The sequence below is a fragment of the Hemitrygon akajei genome, chromosome 7 (assembly GCF_048418815.1).
Source record: "Hemitrygon akajei chromosome 7, sHemAka1.3, whole genome shotgun sequence".
Classification (NCBI taxonomy): domain Eukaryota; kingdom Metazoa; phylum Chordata; class Chondrichthyes; order Myliobatiformes; family Dasyatidae; genus Hemitrygon; species Hemitrygon akajei.
Window position 1 is genome coordinate 143,041,043 of NC_133130.1, and position 24,898 is coordinate 143,065,940.

General features: G+C 47.7%; 1 protein-coding gene across 10 annotated transcripts in view; it reads right to left on the minus strand.

Moving 5' to 3' along the window:
• Nucleotides 1–8,119: 8,119 nt before the first annotated feature.
• tor4aa (torsin family 4, member Aa) overlaps nt 8,120–24,898 on the minus strand; it is a 35,399-nt gene continuing 18,620 nt past the window's right edge. For 6 of the 10 annotated variants that reach the window (XM_073052156.1, XM_073052157.1, XM_073052153.1 and 3 more), the window contains one exon: nt 8,120–9,689. In XM_073052156.1, the coding sequence (XP_072908257.1) occupies nt 8,442–9,641 (1,200 nt within the window). In that variant the 5' untranslated portion in view covers nt 9,642–9,689 and the 3' untranslated portion in view covers nt 8,120–8,441. Of the gene's footprint in view, nt 9,690–9,959; nt 10,117–13,554; nt 13,814–24,898 lie in introns of those variants that run through there. The other 4 variants (XM_073052162.1, XM_073052154.1, XM_073052152.1 and 1 more) reach the window with 4 other exon arrangements.

A 24,898-nucleotide genomic window follows, 5' to 3' on the forward strand; every position in this document is an offset into this window, starting at 1 on the left:
AGGAGGTGACGAAGAACCCAAGGGTAACAGCAAAAGACCTGCAGAAATCTCTAGAACTTGCTAAGGTCTCTCTTCATGTGTCCACTATAAGAAAAGCACTAAACACAAATGGTGTTCGTGGAAGGACACCGCAATGGAAACCACAGTTCTCCAAAAACAAAACATTGCTGCACATCTCAAGTTTGAAAAAGTCCACCTGGATGTTCCTCAATGCTTCTGGGACAATGTTCCGTAGACAGATGAGACAAAAGTTGAATTTTTTTGGCAGAAATGCACATTGCTACATTTGGAGGAAAGAGGGCACTGCACACCAACACCAAAACCTCATCCCAACTGTGAAGCACAGTGGAAGGAGCATCATGGTTTGCAGCTGCTCTGCTGCCTCAGGGCCTGGGCAGCTTACAATCGTTGAGGGAACAATGAATTCAAAATTGTATCAAGACATTTTACAGGAGAATGTCAGGGTAGTAGTCCGTCACCTGAAGCTTAATAGAAGTTGGCTAATGAAACAAGGCAATGGTCCGAAAGACAAGAGTAAATCAACAACAGAATAATTTAAAAAGAAAAAAAATTGTGTTTTGGAATGGCTGAGTCAAAGTCCCGACCTTAAACCTGTAGAAATATTGTGGAAGGACCTGAAGCAAGGAAGCACACCAACATCCCAGAGTTGAAGTAGTTTTGTAAGGAGGATCAGCCTAAAATTCCTCCAAGCCGATGTGCAGAACTGATCAACAGTTATCAGAAATGTTTGGCTGAAGTTAGTTTTGTACAAGGGAGTCACACCAGTTACTGAAAGCAAAGGTACACATACTTTTTCCAACAAATACATGTAATATGGGATCATTTTTCTCAATAAATAAATTAACAAGTATGATATCTTTGTGTTATTTATTTAATTGGGTTCTCTTCATATAGTTTTACTACCTAAGTGAAGATCTGATCACATTTTAGGTCATATTTATGCAGAAATAGGGATAAATCTACAGGGTTCACAAACACTCTAGCACCACTGTAAAACGCTGGCTAGAGCACATCTGGTGTATTGTCTGCTGTTCTGGTCACCACATTATGGACAAGATGTGGAGGCTTTGGAGAAAGTTCCAAAGAGTTTTGCCAGGATGTTGCCTAGATTAGAGAGGATTAGCTATAAGGAGTGGGTGGGCCATCTAGGATTGTTTGCTCTGAAGTTTTGAAGGCTGTGGGGAAACCTGATAAAAATACATAAAATTATGAGAGATATAGGCAGAGTAGATAGTCAGAGTCTTTATCCAAAGTTAGAAATGTCAAATACTAGAGGACATAGCTTTAAGGCGAAAGGAGGAAAGTTTAAAGGAGATTTATGAGGCAATTGCTTTACAGAAAGTGTGGTAGGGGCCTGGAATGAGCTGCCAGGGGAGGTGGTAACAATATTTAAGAGACATTTAGACAGACACATGAACAGACATGGATTGGGGAGATAGGGACCTTGTGCAGGTAGGTGGCATTAGCTTGGACTGGAATCACGGTTGGAACAGAGAGCATTTTGTCTACTCTTTCATTGTACTGGGCTAGTCTACGAATCCTGAGCTCCTGTGTGTACCAGGGTCTGTGGGGCGCCGGCTTGGGAGTATCGGCCTGACACCCGTGTACCAACCTTGTGTCCGAGTCCTGTGTTCCTCTGTTTGATGAGCCTGAATCCTGCATTACCACTGTATTGACCCCTGTCCCTCAGTCATCTGTGTATCCCTGTGTGATTGTACTTTATGTTTCTGCATGGACCAGTTCCTAAGCCAGAATCCTGTGAGAAACAGAAGCAGAGGGAAACAACGTGGCCCCTCGTGACTGCTCCCCCTTCTGAGATCTTTTATCCATGCACTAACTTCATACCTTTTGTTTCTCTCCAGAGTCAAAGATCTGTTGAATTTTCCTTCAGTCTCCTCAGTGCCTGAGCCCCAGCACCCTCTGAGCTTGTTCACAACTCTCAGGGAGAAGAAGACCTTTCCAACCGCTTCCTGAGGACGTGACCATTGGCTTGGGACACCCGGCCCAAGTGAAACTTCCTCCCTGTTTACCAAGTTCTTTAAGAAGTGCTGACAAATATACCTTGAACCTATGGGTCCTGTACGTTTCAGTCTATAGTTGAGCCACCTGCTCCTGATTGGATTGATTCCTGTCTCTGGATCCTGTCATCCTGGTAGCAGGAGCTGAGAACATCCTCTGTTCCTTCAACCTACCAGCCTCTGAGACTGCACCCTGTGTATCTGGGTGTACCGCCCTTGTACATAAATCCGGTCTTCCCAAGTGTGGAGGTACCTGGCACTGACCCTGGAGCCCCTGCATAAACTAGTTGACATCCGGACACGTGTGCTTTAATCCTGACCCCAGCTAACCGTTCCTGAGACTGCCTGGGGCAGAAAGCTGGAAAAATTGCATCGACTGTGAAGCAGCAGAGATTGTACCGATAAACAGGATCTATTTATAGGCCTGAGTTTTGCTGAGCAGGCTATCAGCCCGATCTGCTGGGGCTAAACAGAGCAGTTCTGTGTACATTAGCTACAAAGTCCAATACTACATAGCTGGATGGTTTGATCTCCTTCCCTCAGAACCCCTCACTCACTCCTCTCCCAGGAACCCTCCAGCCTCTGCCTTCAGAACCTTTCACCCCCTATTCCCACAGAATTCCTCATCTTCTCCTCCCACAGAACCCACTCATCCTATCTTCCCTCAGACTCCTTCTTCTCCAGTCCTTCCTCCAAACTCTCCCACTCAGAACTCACTCCTTCCTCCCTCAGAACATACACTGATATCCCCATGCTTTCCTCCCTCAGAACCCCATACCCTCAGAGACCCCACCCTCTCTTCCCTCATTACTCCCTTTATCTTCTCCTCAGAAGCTCCTCACCCTCTCCTCTCTCAGAACACCCTCACCCCCTCCTCCCTCAGAAACCCCTCACATTCTCTTCCTTCAGAATCCAATCACCGTAACACCATAAGACAGGAGTGGGATTAGGCCACATGTCTCTCTGTCTGCTCCACCATTCCATCATAGCTGGTTCATTATCCCTCTCAACCCCGCTCTTCTGCCTTCTTCCCGTAACCTTTGACACCTGAATAATCAACCTCTGCTTTAAATATTCCCAATGACTTGGCCTTCACGACCGTCCGTGGCAATGAATTCCACAGATTCACCACCCTCTAGCTCAAGAAATTCCTTCTCATCTTTCTTCTAAAATGATATCCCTCGATTTTGAGGATCTCACAAGTCTACTTTCTCTGAATCACCTCACTCTTTCCTCCCTCTGAACCCCCTCATCATATCCTCTCTCAAAATCTCTCACACCCTCAGAATACTGCCCCTCAGAAACCCCTCACTCTCTCTTCCCTCAAAGACCCCTCATCCTATCCTCCCTCAAAACCTCTCACAACCTCAGAACACCACTCCTCAGAAACCCCTCGTCCTCTCTTCCCTCAAAATCCACTCACCTCTCCTCCCTTAGAAACCCCTCTCCTTCCCTCAGACCCCCTTCACTCTTTCCTCCCTCAGAAAACCCCACCAGCCCCAGACTCCTCATCCCATCCTCCCCTTAAATACCCTCCTCTTGATTATGGCCCCCTCCCCGCTTCCTCCTCTTGGCCTCTTCTGCCCACCCATCACTTCCTCCCAATCCCTTCCTGACACACACTCCCATTTCACGCTCCCTCTGAATAATCATCTTGGACCTCCCTTCACCCTCCTGTGCTCAACACAAATGTCCGTCTGCCCTTCATCTTCCACTCCGAGCAACCCCCTCTGCAATCCGCAGTGCCCTTCTGCTCTCCTGCTCCCTCCACCCTCCACACTGACTGTGTCCTGTATACACTGGCTATTGTCTCTTCACTTCCCCACTCCCTTCCACTCCTCTGCTCACTTTTCCATTTATCATTGGTGGCAATTCGCCCATCGAGTTCGTGCCAGCCCGCTGAGCAATCCCAGGCCCCCCCAATTTTCCCTGTAACTTATTCCCATTAGCTCCCCACCACATCCAAACCCTCATTAGGGGCAATTTACAGTGGCCAGTTAACCTACCAGCTGGCCCATGTTTTTTGGGACATGGAAGAAAACAGGCATCTGGAGAGAACCTATAGACACAGGAAGAACGTGCAAACTCCACACAGACTGCATCTCTTGTCAGGATCGAACCCAGGGAGCTGAATCTGTGAGGCAGCAGCCACAAAGCACCTCCTACCCACTCCACCCTCCCTCCTCTCCACTCACTCCTCCCTCATCGCTCTTTCAACTTCATTGTTACAAAATTAATTTAGGCTCAACTTATCTCCAGGGTTAACTTCCTTGTACAGCAATGTGGACCTGTTTGCGAGGCACAATGGAACATTACATACAGAATGCTTAGGGCAAAGGAGATGGCTATCAGCTTTTCATTTCAAAGTCAAATAGGGCTTGGCAGCACCAATAGATTTAATTACAGATGTTTTAATCCCTGCTTGACCATCTACGTCCAGTTCAGCAAAGATTCAGGACGTGCACTGACACGGGCAGCTGCTGTTAAACAGTTCAGAACCAACAGTGTAGACACTATACCTGTGTTGGGGCAATACCCCTTCCCTTGGCAGAGCTGGGAAGGAGATGAGGACCCATGGGATGTCTACCCCAGTAGCAGGCCTCTACACCTGTCAGAAGCAAAGAAAACTTTATACATCAAACCTCCAAGAGGACTACAGTCTCTTCATTGGGTTTGGAGGCTTGCGTGCCTCAATGACCCAGAGACCTATGTTGGCTGGGGTCAGGGCTTCATGCTTTGGCTCTTGGTGGAATCACCCATGTCAAAGGGTAGAGGCCAGACTAAGAGTGGTCCACCGGTCCTTCAGGTTCGGGGGTTCAGCTCAGGGCTAACAACCGTGACTGGTCAAACAGTTACAGAAACTGCAATGAAGAATCCTTCTATATCTGACTGTGACGGTATTCCTGAGTCTCCACGACTGACAGTAATGAAAACTGAGAGGAAGCTACTGACACGATGAACACCACCAGAGATGGAGGCCCTTCATTGCTGTCCTAAACGCCAGTGGTGTAATGGGCAGTAGGTAAGTTATAACGTAAAGTCTGAAACACATACCATCAGGCTTAAGGACGCTTCTAACCCATTGTAATAAGCCTATTGAACGGTCCCCTGGAATGGTAAGGTGGACTCCTGACTTCACGTTTGCGTCACCGTATTGTCTAACTGTGGTGCGCTTCCTCTGTAATATTAACACTTTATTCTGCACTGTGTTGCTGTTTTGCCTTGTGTTACCCCATTAAACAGGTTCAATGAATCGACCTGTAACCTGTTTAAGTATCAACATTTCCCTGGGGTCAACTTCCTTGTACTGTAGAGTGGACCTGTGGTGAAACACCTTTCCTAGGCATGGCAGACACAACACTTACTGTGGGATCGACACTCCTTCAGAGGGGAAGGAGGATTGCCAGCCATTCCCTTATTCCCTCCCCCTCCCATCTCCCTCACCGTCAGGGCAGCTGGGGTGGTGAGTGACAACAGTTTCTACACAGATGGAAACTTGATGGGGACCTGGGGCAGCTCCGTAAAGAGTTATTATTTACCTGGAGGAAACACACTCAGTCACAGGTGAACGTACAAACTCCTTACAGGCAGCGGTGGGAGTTGAACCCCGGACCGCTGGGTTGTGTACTGTAACCACCACACTACCGTGCTGCCCGCTAAAGGTCAGCAGGGTGAGGGTCAATAGTATTTGCATTTCTTTAAACACTGTGGGCGGTGCCTGTGGTGACTGGGCCTAGGCAGACACAAATCCGGGAAAGAAGACAGGCCTTTCAGGAATTTGCATTCTAGGCAAATCAGCTTCTGCTTTTTTATTATTCACCCTCAGAGAGGGTTGCAAACGTGGTCACACCTCACACGCAGCAGCAACGTTCACTGGCCCGGTGAAACTGAAGAGGTGAAAAGCATTAGGTTTCTCAGTGGCTCAGTGGCGTATACTGTGGCCTCACTCACTCTAGAGCTGATGTACAGAACAGTTCAGAGGAATGTCGATTTTCATTTTAAACCCAAATAGGGCTTTGCAGCACCAGCAAACTTAACTCTAATTCTATCCCTGATTGACCATCCACGTCAAGTTCAGCAAAGGCTCAGCCTCAGCTCAGCACTGTTGTACATTTCAGCACATATTCAGTAACACCAGACCAGCCACGGTGTCAAGCTCAGTACAGACACTGTAACACCAGACCAGCTCAGTACAGACACTGTAACACCACCCCAGTCACAGTGTCAAGCTCAGTACAGACACTGTAACACCACCCCAGTCACTGTGTCAAGCTCAGTACAGACACTGTAACACCAGACCAGCTCAGTACAGACACTGTAACACCACCCCAGTCACAGTGTCAAGCTCAGTACAGACACTGTAACACCAGACCAGCTTAGTACAGACACTGTAACACCACCCCAGTCACTGTGTCAAGCTCAGTACAGACACTGTAACACCAGACCAGCTCAGTACAGACACTGTAACACCACCCCAGTCACTGTGTCAAGCTCAGTACAGACACTGTAACACCAGACCAGCCACGGTGTCAAGCTCAGTACAGACACTGTAACACCAGACCAGCTCAGTACAGACACTGTAACACCACCCCAGTCACTGTGTCAAGCTCAGTACAGACACTGTAACACCAGACCAGCTCAGTACAGACACTGTAACACCACCCCAGTCACAGTGTCAAGCTCAGTACAGACACTGTAACACCAGACCAGCCACGGTGTCAAGCTCAGTACAGACACTGTAACACCAGACCAGCTCAGTACAGACACTGTAACACCACCCCAGTCACTGTGTCAAGCTCAGTACAGACACTGTAACACCACCCCAGTCACAGTGTCAAGCTCAGTACAGACACTGTAACACCAGACCAGCTCAGTACAGACACTGTAACACCACCCCAGTCACAGTGTCAAGCTCAGTACAGACACTGTAACACCACCCCAGTCACAGTGTCAAGCTCAGTACAGACACTGTAACACCAGACCAGCTCAGTACAGACACTAACACCAGACCAGTCACTGTGTCAAGCTCAGTACAGACACTGTAACACCAGACCAGCTCAGTACAGACACTAACACCAGACCAGTCACTGTGTCAAGCTCAGTACAGACACTGTAACACCAGACCAGTCACTGTGTCAAGCTCAGTACAGACACTGTAACACCAGACCAGCCACGGTGTCAAGCTCAGTACAGACACTGTAACACCAGACCAGCCACGGTGTCGATCTCAGTACAGACACTGTAACACCAGACCAGCCACAGTGTCAAGCTCAGTACAGACACTGTAACACCACCCCAGTCACAGTGTCAAGCTCAGTACAGACACTGTAACACCAGACCCGCTCAGTACAGACACTGTAACACCAGACCAGCCACGGTGTCGATCTCAGTACAGACACTGTAACACCAGACCAGCTCAGTACAGACACTAACACCAGACCAGTCACTGTGTCAAGCTCAGTACAGACACTGTAACACCAGACCAGCTCAGTACAGACACTGTAACACCACCCCAGTCACAGTGTCAAGCTCAGTACAGACACTGTAACACCACCCCAGTCACTGTGTCAAGCTCAGTACAGACACTGTAACACCAGACCAGCTCGGTACAGACACTGTAACACCAGACCAGCCACGGTGTCGATCTCAGTACAGACACTGTAACACCAGACCAGCTCAGTACAGACACTGTAACACCAAACCAGTCACTGTGTCAAGCTCAGTACAGACACTGTAACACCAGACCAGCCACGGTGTCGATCTCAGTACAGACACTGTAACACCAGACCAGCTCAGTACAGACAGTGTAACACTACCCCAGTCACTGTGTCAAGCTCAGTACAGACACTGTAACACCAGACCAGCTCAGTACAGACACTGTAACACCACCCCAGTCACTGTGTCAAGCTCAGTACGGACACTGTAACACCAGACCAGCCACGGTGGCAAGCTCAGTACAGACACTGTAACACCAGACCAGCTCAGTACAGACACTGTAACACCACCTCAGTCACAGTGTAGAGTTCTGCATAGACCGAATACAGGCACTGGTCTGAGACACAATATTCACATCCACTCACTTTGCTTTTGAAATGGTTACTTCATTTTAGTATCATCAAACATTTTCCTTGACAGAAATTTAACAGTGGGCAGAAACCTCACAAGCTGTCCTGCCCTTCCCACAGAGTTAATCAAAGTCCATTGCGTAGTCCGGTCAGAACTGCTGCAGAGAGCGAGTATCCAAACCCTCTGTCCCGTCGACCATTTCTCCCAGTAAATGTACACACACGGGTGACCAGAGACAACAGACTGAATGAACCCAGAGACTGACCCAGTGGCATGTGGTATTTCTCACTGATCCCTGACAGACTGCAGTTTATTGTTGAGCATTAGACTTGGCTGTCAATGCAACAAGTTTACTTTGGAGTCTACATACTTGCAGCCGTTAACAGAGTACTGGATCTCTCCAACAGAGTAATAATTCAGCTCACTGGACAGCTTGTCCAGGTGGGCAGTGTCTGGGTAGAATCCTTCCGTCATCATCTTTTCTAAAAAACACTCCAAAATATGGTCCCTCTCCAGCAAGGAGAAGGGGACAATATCGGCGTGATTCCACAATGGGTGGATGTGAACCAGCGTGGACTGGACACTGAACAGGAGCTCCTCCGATCTGGCCAGCTGTCTCGCCACTCCACTGGAAGCGTTGTGGAGAATGAACTTGGTTATCTCGCCCTGGCCGTAGTTGCTGATTAGGATGTACACCACATTGAGGAACTCGCTGGTCTGGTTGGACTGGAAGTAGCCGTGCAGGATGTCCAGGAGGGCCGGCTGCATGAACTCCACCTCGTCAAAGATGAGCACGGGGATCTTCTCCTCCTCCTCGGCCCGGTTCACCATCTCGGAGATGCCGAGCGCCAGCTCCCGCTGGCAGCTGCTGATGTCGCCCTCGGACGGGCAGTGATGCAGCACGAAATACTGGTAGACCAGGTCGTCGCTCAGCACTGCGCGGAAGTGCTTGGCCAGCAGTCTGCCCACCAGGCTCTTCCCCACTCCGACGGGGCCGTTGAGAGACAGGACCAGGGGCTTGTTGTGGATGTGAGTGGCCAGGTACTCCTTCAGCAGATCCATCATACTGTCAATGGCAACTGTCTGGCCAAAGACCTCCCGCTTCAGTGTTTTCTCCAGCCCCATGAGGTCGTACTTTAGCACGTTATCGTCTAGATTCTCGATGGCGTTGTATATTTGGAAGAAGACGATGATGCTCAGCAGTAAGAGGCAGTTCTTGGCCTTGCTTTTCTTTTCCTCGGGCAGGTACTTCCTGCCGCCGTTTGGGTAGAGCACTTTGCACTTCTTCTGCGAGCGGCGTCTCCGCGAGGACTTGACGGGGACCTTCTCGAAGGTGAAGTACTCGGCCGACTTGGCCCTGCTCTTGCCGGGTAGCCTGCTCTCGCCCGCCGGCCCCGGCCTCTCCCCGTCCCTGGCCTCCCGCTGCTCGACGCTGATCCGCTTCTTCTTCAGAACCAGGCACTTGTGGCGGATGCGGCAGGCGGCCCTCAGCGGGGAGGTGACCGCCAATATCCTCTGCTTGTGCTCCGGCTCCATCGGAGGTCTTCTCACTTCAGCTCCCCCCGGAATCGGTCACCCAGCTGCCTGAAACAAGCACAAGAAGAAGGGCTTAAACAACACTGCACATCCATCCCACAACCCTTAAAGTATAACCAGACGGCACCGGGGCAGGTGACCAGCAGCATGGCTAAAATGGTACGGAGGAGAAGGGCTGAGAAGCTGAGGGAAGGAAGGCAGGGTCGAGCGCAGAGGTACAGGCACTAGTAATCCCACAGCTCTGGAGTCAGACTGCAGCTACAACTCCTGCAGGGTGAGGCAAGGAAAGGCCACTGGATCTGCCAGACCGGCACTCACCCTCCAAAACGCGGGCTCGGCCCCGAACGCCGTCCCAGCAAAGGGTCCCGGGCGCTTCTTTAAGCCCAGCCAGCCACCGCTGAGAAGCCGTACTCTGTCCACACAATATCAGGAAGTCCTGTTGCAGAGAGCTGCTTCTGCTCTTCAGAGGTCTGGCTCCTCCCCTTCCCCAACCAGCACGCACTCAGCTGCGACGGGCTGGCCTGCTGAAACTGCAGAGGCTGCAGTTCTCTCCCACCGGGGGGGCCAGAGGTAGGAGGGACCCAGTGCACAAGTCACTCCAGAATGAAAGGGAGCCAATTCATTACCTGACAGCTTCTTATTTAGTACTCTGCCATGTTACCTTAGAAAATAGGTTCTATTTCACAAAGGGCTTTTATATTTCACAACTTCTGGATAAAGTGCTTTTAAAATAAATGAAGAACTTTCGAAGTTCTAATAATAGTCATCTGATAAAACCATTGGGAGGCACTTCACCAGCATGAGATAATTTGCTGCGGACTTTTGCTTTAATTCACGGGCTCAGAAAAAGTTCAGCTTTTAAGTATCTATCTTCCCCAACTCTTTAAAAGTTATTGTTGAATCTCTTCCCAGTGTCAGTGCATTCTGGATCGCTATATTGTTCTGGGGTAACTCTCATCCGCCACACAAGCACGAAATCCTGCTGGAATTTGGAAATAATAACAACATATTTTGGAAATACTTGGGTGGATTAGCCAGTCTTTGTGGAAAGGGGAACTATGAATGCTTTCCAGCTCCAAGATGCACAGAGTCCCGACTTAGAAATACTTCTCTACTCCTCCAGCATTGCCGTTTGTCCAGCCCAGAACTCCCGGCCCACTGACACCACAGCAGCACTAATGGACTTCAGCAGGTTCAAGGAGGTAGCTCAGTGAACACAGTTAGGGATGGGAAATGAATGCTGGACATGCCAGTGAGAGCAGAACCTGTTAATGAATTAACAGATCGATAACCTTTCACCAGAACGAACTGGATCTACTGAATACCTCTCTCTCTGTTTTGGAGCTTCAGTCAGTTACGTTAAGCCGGCGCCCTTCATTACCAACATATCTGTCTGTCTCAGTGTCCTCCCTCCAATATCAGAGCCCCGGAATCTTGAGCTCTTCTTAAAAAATCCCTCCCTCAGCTCTTGCATTACAGTTCCACCCTCTCTCATTGCTCCACACAACCAAGCCGCACAGAGATGGGCCGAACGTTCCACTGGGTTAAGCAACCAATCATCTTACACCGATCCTTTTTCATTCCCCGTCAACCCCACCCAGATTCTACCACTGCCCTGCACACCAGGGCCAACTTAAAGTGGCCAATTTACCGACCAACTGCATGCCTTTTGAGATCTGGGAGAAAACCAGAGCACCTGGGGTTCCACACACACAGTCATAGGGGGAGCTCGCAGACTCCACTCTGACAGCACTGAACCGGGGTCCCAGGACCTGTGAGGCAAACAGCTCTGCTAACTGAATCACTGTATCCCCATTACTGACACCTTGTTGCATGGTTCTGGTTCCGATATAACATAGAATAATGAAAGCAGTAAAGATAACAAGTAAATGCTTTATTTGATAACACTTAAGGAGAAAGGTTGTCACGGCCAGCAGAACGGATAAGGTGAGCTGTTACGGGAAAGTGAAGAGTGAGAGGTGAGGGGATTTTGAAAAGGCTTGGCAGAGTTTCCATTTGTGAGGGAATCGAAAAGTAAAGGTTAAAGTTTTGAATTTGAAAGAAACTTTATGCAGAGCATGGTTAGAATATGGAAGAAGTTGTCACAAAGAGTGTTTTATGTTTGGGGAACTAAAATAGAATCAGGAAGGGAAGAATACAAGTACCAACGTGAATTAAAGTGGTTGATTAATCACAGTGCGAAAGTGAAGGGGGCCAGTTTGAGGGATTTGACACTGCTGTGGAGCAGAGTTGCACAGTGGTCATCTAACTCGAGGTTCTCCCTCTGTGGCCACTGACCTTGTTACTGAGGAAGGTCACCAGACATAATGGTGTTCAACTCATTCACCTCTCTCTGCTCATGCCAGGGGTCGCAGCTTGAACGTTACCTGTCTGGGGCCGTGCCAACCCACTACTGATTCAGTGGGAGCACCGCCTTGCTCCAGCTCCAGGTCCTGTTCTGTCTCGTCTGCGTGGACAATAGCTCCACCTTCATTGGTGTTATGGCCCATGCTAGATGCAGTGGTAAGACATGGTGACATTTCGCAGGCAGCAAACAAAGCCACTAACTATTTTACTGAATATGTATTTTACTGCACTCTGCAGCCTGCAATTTCCCTTTGGGGGTCGTGCTTTTGAGCCGACTGTACGACCTGCCATTTTGGCGGTATCCTGAAGGATTCGTTGGACTGGGCACTCAAGAATGCAAGCACGGCGGCGACGGGCAGTGCTGGAGGGGACTTGGGGCTGGTGGAAACATCAGGCTGGATTGAAGTGGTGGGCCTGGGCCCAGAAGCGCAAAACAAACCCATGTTGAACTGATTTTAGCGCCAAGTCAGATTAAGAAGATAACGGCATGGAGGCCAGGGGCGAGGGGCACTCTGGTGTTCAGCTGAGTACTCAGTGAGGCCTTGCTTGCCTCAGCACTGAACTGGCTCTGAGGCTGTGGCCTCATTTTCGGGGTTCTGGGGCTCACATTCTGTGCGTTCCTTGTTCAGTTTTTTTATTGCTTGCACGATTTATCCTTTTTTCACGCTTGATCGTGTGGGTTTTTTCATGGAGTCTGTAGCGTTCCTTGTTTTGTGGCTGCCTGTAAGAAGACGGATCTGAAGGCTGTGTATGGGATACATACTTGGATAATCAATGCACCTTGAACCTGAACACTCACACACGCAGGTGCATTGTCCGTAAGCCCCAGCTGGAGTGGGGAGATTCGGAGCCCCCATGGTCTGGCGCTGTCTGTACAATGGATGTGACCAAAGCCAGGCCAATACCAAGTGAACTGAGTCTTTACTCCAGTAACATTGGGTAACATCAGCTCAGGCAACCCCACCCCCCTCCCCTGCCCTCCCCTTCCAAACAGGGAACTGCAGCTCACACACGTATGCCCTTCACTCTCAGGAGTCGGCTTCTCTCCCCATAAAGTCCCTTAGCTTTCCCTCACTGCTCCCCTCCGGCTGCTGGAACTAACCCCCAGGGCTTCCTCTCTAATCATCCGTTCTCTGCTGGGGCAGAGAGACAGCTCAGCCCTTCTGCCTTTTCATTAATAGATCACAGCTTCCTAACTACACAGTAAGAATCTCTTTCTCTCTCCTCACTTGGAACTTTTGTTAAGGTCTCCCTTATGTGCTTTAACCCTGAAGAAGCCCTGCTGCCTACAGCGTCACCCCCAACACGGTGAAACAATATAAGCAAGAGGCCCTGCTTGACTGCTTTCCAGCTGTGGAACATCAGCTGCCGGCACACCCAGAGACTAATTTGCTTCCAATCGGGAGATACCGAGTGTGGCACAATGAAAGGAATCTTTCTCGTGTACTGGCTGTGACTCTACGGGCCAGAGCAGATGCCTGCTTACGTGCCTGACTGACAGCGCTCCCCGTAAATACACACACCCCTCTCCATCCCTTACACCTACCTTACAGGCAGAGTCAAGCACCTGTACTTTGACAAGTTGGTTTGCGGCTCACACCCCACCCCCCCGTGCACCAGTCCGACGTAGCTCCCGCAGCCTCCGTTAACACGACAGCCTGAGCTTAACACAGTCACTGCGTGTAGAAAAAAGATGCAGAGTCACAGAAGCTTAGAAGTAAAACCACTTCCTCTCCCCAGTGTCCTTTCTCACTGCACGATGACTGCTCAGCACCAAACATATGTGTTGACTGAGTGACTGCTACCATATCACAGTCACTCCCTCGGGCGCTGTATTGGGTTAATCACTAACAGCTAGCCGCCCACAATTCAATAACTTGCAGGGTCCAGTTTAGTTAGGAGTAAGCATACATTGATGGGCAGCGCCCAGCTACGCACCGGCGGGTGTTCACTGAGACTCCAACTTATACACAGAAGCGCACCTGAAGGAGGCCGTTCAGCCCATTCAGTCTCTGCCAGCCCTCGGGGCACTCGCGTCAGTCCCACTCCTCGCTTGTTTCCCCACTTCACCTCCCTCCCTGCCCTCGCTTAAATCAGTTCGCCCGCAGGAAGCGCACGTCTTTGGGACGGCGGGAGGAAACCAGATCATCTGGAGGAAACCCACATGGCCACAGGGAGGACGTGCAAACCCCACACCGACAGCCCTGGGGTCGGGACCCACTCTGCGTTGCAGAGCGGAGAAAGAGGCCGTTTGGCCAGGTGGATCATCCTGTCCCCCTATGGATTGCGCTCCACGTAAGCCAGCTTTTCAGTCTGTTTCTCTTCACGCTACCATTCCACACCCTCTACTACTGCATACTCATTTCACTCCCCATGATGATTGTCCCATGAGATTAAAGTTCTAATCACTGACTGGATAAGAAACTTCCCCTATTTTATTTCTGGTTGACCTTGTGTTTAGTTTAGAGACCTCAGTTTAGTCCGTAGGTATTTATAGATATTGAAGAGATCTCTGTTTTATCAAACAGCCCCTCTTGCCTTGTCTGGTCTGTTGATCTGTTTGATATCATTGGCCGTTCATGTCAATTACACACCCCATTTGCTCGAGCCTATTTAGGTTCTTACCATTCCAAGAAATAGGCGGTGTTGTCACTGCCTATAAAGTAGACAAATTCATGCTATTTTGGCAGCTACCCACCCATTCTGAGAGGTTATCATTACAGTCTTTCACGTAGCAATGCCACAATGCCGGTTACCGCGTTTTATAAATCATGAAAATATGTTTCCAGCTTCCAAGTCCCCTAAAATATGATTAATGAACAATAGTAATGCCAAAAGTAAATAAAACCCTGCAGTTGTTGGAAATGGTAATAGAAACTAGTCAAAATATTCGGAGGGTGGGGTCAGGGTTGCTGTGGGGATAAACTGACTGTGTCCTTAGATCCTGCACAATTCAGTGATCGTGGGTATTTGCAGATATTTTTAACTTCTTACTATTTAATTCTGATGTTCCACCTGCTTTAAATAGACCACAATCATCCCAGGACCCAAGAAAAACTGGGTAATGTGTCTTCCACCTGGTGGTTCTGACACCCACCATTGTGAAGTGCTTTGGGAGGCTGAATGTGGCAGGTTTGACTGGTGGGACCCATGCTAGAGGTCATGGGTTAAGGGTGAAAGGTGAAAGGTTTAAAGGGAACATGAGGGGAAACTTCTTCACTCAGAGGGTCGTGAGAGTGTGGAACGAGCTGCCAGCACAAGTGGTGCATATGAGCTCGATTTCAATGTTTAAGAGAAGTTTCAATAGGTACATGGATTGTAGGGGTATGGAGGGCTATAATCCCGGTGCAGGTCAATGGAAGTAGGCAGTTTAAATGGTTTTGGCATGGACTCAAAGGGCCCAATGGCCTCTTTCTGTGCTGTACTTTTCTTTGACTACCTTCAGCCTTGACCCACTAAAATGTGAATGCCACTGAAACAGGTTTATGGTGGATGCCATTTCCCTGGCTCTACACTCACCTCGGGAGCATCTGAAATGTAAAGCCACCCACGTCAGACTTTTATTTAATGACTCCAATACAATAATTCCAAGCAAACTCCGAGACCTGAAACTCAACACATCCCTCCACAACTAGATCCTTGACTTCCTGACCATCAGACTGCAATCAGTAAGGACAGATAGCAACACCTCTGTCCTGATTATTCCTAACACTGGAGCTCCCCAAGGTTGAGTCCTCAGTCCCCTACTCTACTCCCTGTAGAATCATAACCGTCTGGCCAGACTCTGCTCTGCAAATAATGGCAAATACTGTCATCTGCAAATAATGGCACGTCAGAGTTCAGGAAGGAAATAGAAAGCTTCAGGATACAATGTCGTGGGAACAATCTCCTCCCCCCAATGTCAGCAAAACAAATGAGCAGATCATTGGCTTCAGGAAGGGGGGTGGGTGGTGCACCTTCTCCTGTCTGCATCAGTGGTGTTGAGATTGATAGGGTTGATAAGTTCCTATGAGAGAACGTTACCAATAGTCAGTGCTGTTCCAACCACAGTAGACCAGAAGGAAGGCAGGGTGCCGGGACTGAAGGCAAGGGCCTACTCTCTGTGGCACTGAGACTGTGAGACTGATCCCACTGCTACGTGCTTCGTGTCTGTGATCTTCAGGGTGGTTTGCCCCACTATATGCTGAACTTGAGACTGAGGCTTTGGGCCTACTCTGGCTGCTCCAGGGATTTGGGTCTATGGACTCAATTTGGTTCGGAATGCTGCTATTTGCTTCTATTGTTTGCATGATTTGTGTGTTTTTTTCTCTTTCATTATGCATTAGGTGCTAGACTTCCTTTTTATTAATTGGTTCTTTTGTGTTTCTAGTTTTGTGGCTGCCTGTAAGTAGACAAATCTCAAGATTGTATAATTTATGCATACTTTGATAATAAATGTACTTTGAATATTTGATATAGGAGCAGAATTAGGCCATTTGGCTCATCGAGTCTGCTCTGCCAGTTCATTATGCCTGATCCATTTTCCCTATCAGCCCCAATTGATGCCATACCAAAGAAAGCTCATTAATAAAGTCCTCTCACCTTATTGTTTACCTGCACAACGAGCTTGCCCCTTATTGTCCACCTGCACAAGCCCTTTCACCTTATTGTCCACCTATACAGGAACTTTATCCTTATTGTCTACCTACACAGGACCTTGCACCTTATTGTCCACCTGCACTACAAGAACTTTCACCTTATTGTCCACCCGCACTACAAGAACTTTCACCTTATTGTCCACCTGCACTACAAGAACTTTCACCTTATTGTCCACCCGCACTACAAGAACTTTCACCTTATTGTCCACCCGCACTACAAGAACTTTCACCTTATTGTCCACCTGCACTACAAGACCTTCACCTTATTGTCCACCTGCACTACAAGACCTTCACCTTATTGTCCACCTGCACTACAAGACCTTCACCTTATTGTCCACCTGCACTACAAAGCCTTTCACCTTATTGTCCACCTGCACTACAAGACCTTTCACCGTATTGTCCACCTGCACTACAAGACCTGTCACCTTATTGTCCACCCGCACTACAAGACCTTCACCTTATTGTCCACCTGCACTACAAGACATTCACCTTATTGTCCACCTGCACTACAAGACCTTTCCCCGTATTGTCCACCTGCACTACAAGACCTGTCACCTTATTGTCCACCCGCACTACAAGACCTTCACCTTATTGTCCACCTGCACTACAAGACCTTCACCTTATTGTCCACCTGCACTACAAGACCTTTCCCCGTATTGTCCACCCGCACTACAAGACCTGTCACCTTATTGTCCACCTGCACTACAAGACCTTTCACCGTATTGTCCACCCGCACTACAAGACCTTTCACCTTATTGTCCACCCGCACTACAAGACCTGTCACCTTATTGTCCACCTGCACTACAAGAACTTTCACCTTATTGTCCACCTGCACAAGCCCTTTCACCTTATTGTCCACCTGCACTACAAGAACTTTCACCTTATTGTCCACCTGCACTACAAGAACTTTCACATTATTGTCCACCTGCACTACAAGAACTTTCACCTTATTGTCCACCCGCACTACAAGACCTGTCACCTTATTGTCCACCTGCACTACAAGACCTTTCACCTTATTGTCCACCTGCACTACAAGAACTTTCACCTTATTGTCCACCTGCACTACAAGAACTTTCACCTTATTGTCCACCTGCACTACAAAGCCTTTCACCTTATTGTCCACCTGCACTACAAGAACTTTCGCCTTATTGTCCACCCGCACTACAAGACCTGTCACCTTATTGTCCACCTGCACTACAAGACCTTTCACCTTATTGTCCACCTGCACTACAAGACCTTCACCTTATTGTCCACCTGCACTACAAGACCTTCACCTTATTGTCCACCTGCACTACAAGAACTTTCACCTTATTGTCCACCTGCACTACAAGACCTTCACCTTATTGTCCACCTGCACTACAAGAACTTTCACCTTATTGTCCACCTGCACTACAAGAACTTTCACCTTATTGTCCACCTGCACTACAAGAACTTTCACCTTATTGTCCACCTGCACTACAAGAACTTTCACCTTATTGTCCACCTGCACTACAAGAACTTTCACCTTATTGTCCACCTGCACTGCAAGACCTTTCACCTTATTGTCCACCTGCACTACAAGACCTTTCACCTTATTGTCCACCTGCACTACAAGACCTTCACCTTATTGTCCACCTGCACTACAAGACCTGTCACCTTATTGTCCACCTGCACTACAAGACCTTCACCTTATTGTCCACCTGCACTACAAGACCTTAACCTTATTGTCCACCTGCACTACAAGACCTTCACCTTATTGTCCACCTGCACTACAAGACCTTTCCCCGTATTGTCCACCCGCACTACAAGACCTTCACCTTATTGTCCACCTGCACTACAAGAACTTTCAACTTATTGTCCACCTGCACTACAAGACCTTCACCTTATTGTCCACCTGCACTACAAGACCTTTCACCGTATTGTCCACCTGCACTACAAGACCTGTCACCTTATTGTCCACCCGCACTACAAGACCTTCACCTTATTGTCCACCTGCACTACAAGACCTTCACCTTATTGTCCACCTGCACTACAAGACCTTTCCCCGTATTGTCCACCCGCACTACAAGACCTGTCACCTTATTGTCCACCTGCACTACAAGAACTTTCACCTTATTGTCCACCTGCACAAGCCCTTTCACCTTATTGTCCACCTGCACTACAAGAACTTTCACCTTATTGTCCACCCGCACTACAAGACCTGTCACCTTATTGTCCACCTGCACTACAAGACCTTTCACCGTATTGTCCACCCGCACTACAAGACCTGTCACCTTATTGTCCACCTGCACTACAAGACCTTTCACCGTATTGTCCACCCGCACTACAAGACCTGTCACCTTATTGTCCACCTGCACTACAAGACCTTTCACCGTATTGTCCACCCGCACTACAAGACCTTTCACCTTATTGTCCACCTGCACTACAAGACCTTTCACCGTATTGTCCACCCGCACTACAAGAACTTTCACCTTATTGTCCACCTGCACTACAAGACCTTCACCTTATTGTCCACCTGCACTACAAGACCTTCACCTTATTGTCCACCCGCACTACAAGACCTGTCACCTTATTGTCCACCTGCACTACAAGACCTTCACCTTATTGTCCACCCGCACTACAAGACCTGTCACCTTATTGTCCACCTGCACTACAAGAACTTTCACCTTATTGTCCACCTGCACAAGCCCTTTCACCTTATTGTCCACCTGCACTACAAGACCTTTCACCGTATTGTCCACCCGCACTACAAGACCTGTCACCTTATTGTCCACCTGCACTACAAGACCTTTCACCTTATTGTCCACCTGCACTACAAGACCTTTCACCGTATTGTCCACCCGCACTACAAGACCTGTCACCTTATTGTCCACCTGCACTACAAGAACTTTCACCTTATTGTCCACCTGCACTACAAGAACTTTCACCTTATTGTCCACCTGCACTACAAAGCCTTTCACCTTATTGTCCACCTGCACTACAAGAACTTTCGCCTTATTGTCCACCCGCACTACAAGACCTGTCACCTTATTGTCCACCTGCACTACAAGACCTGTCACCTTATTGTCCACCTGCACTACAAGACCTTTCACCTTATTGTCCACCTGCACAAGCCCTTTCACCTTATTGTCCACCCGCACTACAAGACCTTCACCTTATTGTCCACCTGCACTACAAGAACTTTCACCTTATTGTCCACCTGCACTACAAGACCTTCACCTTATTGTCCACCTGCACAAGCCCTTTCACCTTATTGTCCACCTGCACTACAAGAACTTTCACCTTATTGTCCACCTGCACAAGCCCTTTCACCTTATTGTCCACCTGCACTACAAGAACTTTCACCTTATTGTCCACCTGCACTACAAGAACTTTCACCTTATTGTCCACCTGCACTGCAAGACCTTTCACCTTATTGTCCACCTGCACTACAAGACCTTTCACCTTATTGTCCACCTGCACTACAAGACCTTCACCTTATTGTCCACCTGCACTACAAGACCTGTCACCTTATTGTCCACCTGCACTACAAGAACTTTCACCTTATTGTCCACCTGCACTACAAGAACTTTCACCTTATTGTCCACCCGCACTACAAGACCTTCACCTTATTGTCCACCTGCACTACAAGAACTTTCACCTTATTGTCCACCTGCACTACAAGACCTTCACCTTATTGTCCACCTGCACTACAAGAACTTTCACCTTATTGTCCACCTGCACTACAAGAACTTTCACCTTATTGTCCACCTGCACTACAAGAACTTTCACCTTATTGTCCACCCGCACTACAAGACCTTCACCTTATTGTCCACCCGCACTACAAGACCTTCACCTTATTGTCCACCCGCACTACAAGACCTTCACCTTATTGTCCACCTGCACTACAAGAACTTTCACCTTATTGTCCACCTGCACTACAAGACCTTCACCTTATTGTCCACCCGCACTACAAGACCTTTCACCACAAGGTCCACCTGCACTACAAGAACTTTCACCTTATTGTCCACCTGCACTACAAGACCTTCACCTTATTGTCCACCTGCACTACAAGAACTTTCACCTTATTTTCCACCTGCACTACAAGACCTTCACCTTATTGTCCACCTGCACTACAAGACCTTCACCTTATTGTCCACCTGCTCTACAAAGCCTTTCACCTTATTGTCCACCTGCACTACAAGACCTTTCACCACAAGGTCCACCTGCACTACAAGACCTTCACCTTATTGTCCACCTGCACTACAAGACCTTCACCTTATTGTCCACCTGCACTACAAAGCCTTTCACCTTATTGTCCACCTGCACTACAAGACCTTTCACCACAAGGTCCACCTGCACTACAAGACCTTCACCTTATTGTCCACCTGCACTACAAGACCTTCACCTTATTGTCCACCTGCACTACAAAGCCTTTCACCTTATTGTCCACCTGCACTACAAGACCTTTCACCACAAGGTCCACCTGCACTACAAGACCTTCACCTTATTGTCCACCTGCACTACAAGACCTTCACCTTATTGTCCACCTGCACTACAAAGCCTTTCACCTTATTGTCCACCTGCACTACAAGACCTTCACCTTATTGTCCACCTGCACTACAAAGCCTTTCACCTTATTGTCCACCTGCACTACAAGACCTTCACCTTATTGTCCACCTGCACTACAAGACCTTTCACCACAAGGTCCACCTGCACTACAAGACCTTCACCTTATTGTCCACCTGCACTACAAGACCTTCACCTTATTGTCCACCTGCACTACAAGACCTTCACCTTATTGTCCACCTGCACTACACTTGCTCTGTAACTGTGGCTCATTACACTTTACTCCGTTTTTCATTGCACTACCTCAATGCACTGTTGTAACGGATTCATAACGCAAGTTGTTCCTTGTAGCTCAGTACATGTGACAATAATAAACCAATTTACAAGTTTACCACTTTGCCAAGTTTTTGATGTACCAACTGGTTGATGGATTAATTAAGACAGTTAAGCAGAGGTAACACAAAAATAAAGCAACACACACAAAATGCTGGTGGAATGCAGCAGGCCAGGAAGCATCTATAGGGAGAAGCAATGTCGACGTTTTGGGCCAAGACCCTTCGTCAGGACAAAAATAAAGACATGAAATGAGGGCAGTTAGAGGGGGAAAACACAATCAAATGAAAAGTTATAGAATGCAGATTTGTATGCCTCAAGAAAAAGAATCTCTGGGTTGTATGCGGTGACCGGTATGTACTCTGATAATGAATTTTAATTTGAACTTTGAGATGAACCTAAGGCATATCAGGCCGGGTTAATGGAAAGAGAAACATAGATCCCATATTATCAATGGATTCCCTACCACAGAACTAGTCATTTATGGTTTAAACCGAGAAAATTTGTTTAAAGTTGCAGAATTCAGCATTGGGTTCAGACGACGGTAATGTGCCCAGAAGGAAGATGTGGTTACTTTTTCCTTGTTCCAACAGTGCAAGAACCACAAGTGGATAGGTCACAGGGGGAATAGCTTGGAGAATTGAAGTGGAAGGCCACAGGAGTTCTGAGAATTGGCTTTCTGAACTGAATGCTGTCGCTTTGCCAAATTTTTACGTTATCTGCATTTGCTTTCTCCAGAGCAGACGACAGCACATTGTGAACACCAAGTGCATGCCGCTAGATTGGTAGAAATTTAATTGAATGGGAGCTTAATCTGGAAAGATAGTTAGGGTCATTGAGTAGAAAGATGACTCATTGAATATGAAATCTCCTGTGGTGCAAGTTCTAGACCAGGGAAATCTCTGTTCTTGTTCTCTTTGTGAGGAGAAGGGATCAGATACAGTAAAGGGCTGGATGCACGATGGTGGAGAGGAGGCCATTTCCAAAGGAGGAGGGTATTTCAGATGTATCTGCATCAACATTACAGCCAACGCGCTGGTGCTGTCACAACCACGGACTCTGCTGTGGGTTCTACAGACAGATTCAGCCATTGCGCTCATGAATGTGCACATTTCAGCTAATTATTGTTTCATTATGGCCTTATTTAACCCCCTTCTTTTCACTGGAGTCTTGTCGAGACTCGAGACTCGAACAAGCACAGCAATGTTACATTGCCTCCTTACATTTGGCCTGGCCTGAGAACGTGGACTATCGAGTGGACTGATGCTGGACACTATATTTTATATCTAGATATTCCTTTTAGCTGCGGCGTTGGCACCTCATTTACCATTTGAGAGTTTTAGTTAATGGCCCTGTTTGGCCTAGCGTTTATTGTTTTCCTTTCCAGTAAAATCCTATTCACATTAAATTCTGTGAACTATCGACCTCAGTGTCCCTCTCTCCGAACTTGGGCCATGTCCGAAGACCTTGACGAGGGCACAGGAAGCACAGAATGGAAAAGATTCCTCACAGGAGGCCATGTGAGAGGGCAAAAAGTCAAGGTATCTGTGTGTTTCTAATGGATGTTTGTCACTAGCCTTCTCTCGGAAGTGGAGGCACAGAGATCTAGAAAGGAAAGTGAAGGATCAGCTGAACTGTTTCCTTGGCAACTCCCCAGTCTGTTCTTCCCTGTACACCAACCACAACCCTTTATGCAGCATTTCCCCATGCAACCACAGGCAATGTGACACCTGCCCTTTTAGCTCTTCACTTCTCTGCATTCATGGCCCCAAGCACTCTTTCTATTTGAAGCTGCTATTCATGTGTACTACTTCCAGTCTAGTGTACTGAGTTCAGTGTTTATAACGCTGATTTGCATGACGTGTGTGTGCAGTTTGAAGAGGAGACGCTGAGCTTCCACTTTCTACTTCACTTTTTCATCTCACTCTTACCAAGACCCCGTGACCTTCTGCTACGTGAGACTCAACGCAAGCTTGTGGAGCACCATCTTGTCCTTCTGGGCACGCTGCAGCCTCAATATCAAACTCAACACCTTCCCTGCGTGCGTCACAGCCGATCACTCCCGCTGCGGACACCCACCTGCAATTCTAGCCCAGTTTTTCCTCCACCATTCTCTGAGGTGCCCTGACTTGGTTAATTAAAGCACGAACTCTGAGTGGATAGAGGCATTTCCTACTGCTCTGTGTTTCACAACTTTTCTTTGTGTCTTCTGTGTTTAACGTCACTCATTAGCCCACCAACCAAGGAAAGGTGGGAGTTTCCATAACACTTCTTCAAAACACTTTCTTAGAACTAAAGGGACCTTGCACCCTTAACCTTCCAGTATATTCCACACCACACCCTAGTCCTCCTTTCCACATTTTATTGAAAAAAAATTTCACTAACTTCCATTCGGTACAGTAGATTAACAGTATACTATGCAAACTATTCTCTTAAATGCTAAGGTGTAACTAATTTCTAATATATGTTATTCCATTTACAAATGAGAAGAATTGGAGGAGACTCAGGAGATTGGAGATGCTGGGATCTAGAGCAACAAACAATCTGCAAGGGAAACTTAGGATTTGTGGTGGGGAAGGCATCGTTGACACTTTGGGATGAAACTTCACGGTCTCGATGATCGAGCCAAAACGTCAACAATTTCTTTCCCTTCCCACAGATGCTGCCTGACCAGCTGAGTTCCTCCAGCAGACTATTGTTGCAGCTGAGTCTACGAATGTGAATCCAGGCTGTATGTTAAATTCTGTACCGCAATGCAATACTTCAATTAGTTTACCTCTGTTCTGCAGCATATAAACCACACAAGCTTCTCTCCCACCACCAACAATTTACATTGTGGCTCGAGGCTCTCCAACACTTCCAGCTCCAGACCCTACCCTCATTAGATTTGTCATTAACGGAATCAGAATCAGGTTTAATATCATCGTGAAATTTGTTAAGTTAGGAACAGCAGCAGTACAATGCAATACATTGTAATATAGAAAAAAATCAATTACAGTAAGTGTTTTTATAGTAAGTAAAATCCAGTACAGTAAGTACTTACTGTAAGTAATGCATATTAAATAGTTAAATCAAAAATAGTGCAAAAACAGAAATGATAAAAAAGTGAGTTAGTGTTCATGGGTTCAATGTCCATTTAGGAATCAATGGCAGAGGGAAGAAGCTGATCCTGCATTTCTGAGTGTGAGCCTTCAGGCTTTTGTACCTCCTACCTGATGGTAACAATGAGAAGAGGGCATCTCTTGGGTGAAGGGGGTCCTTAATAACAGATGCTGCCTTTCTGAGGCATCAGTCCTTGGGTACTACAGAAGCTCGTACCAATAAAGGAGCTGAGTCATTTTACAACTTTCTGTAGTTTCTTTCAATCCTGTGTAGCAGCCCCCGCACTCCTCT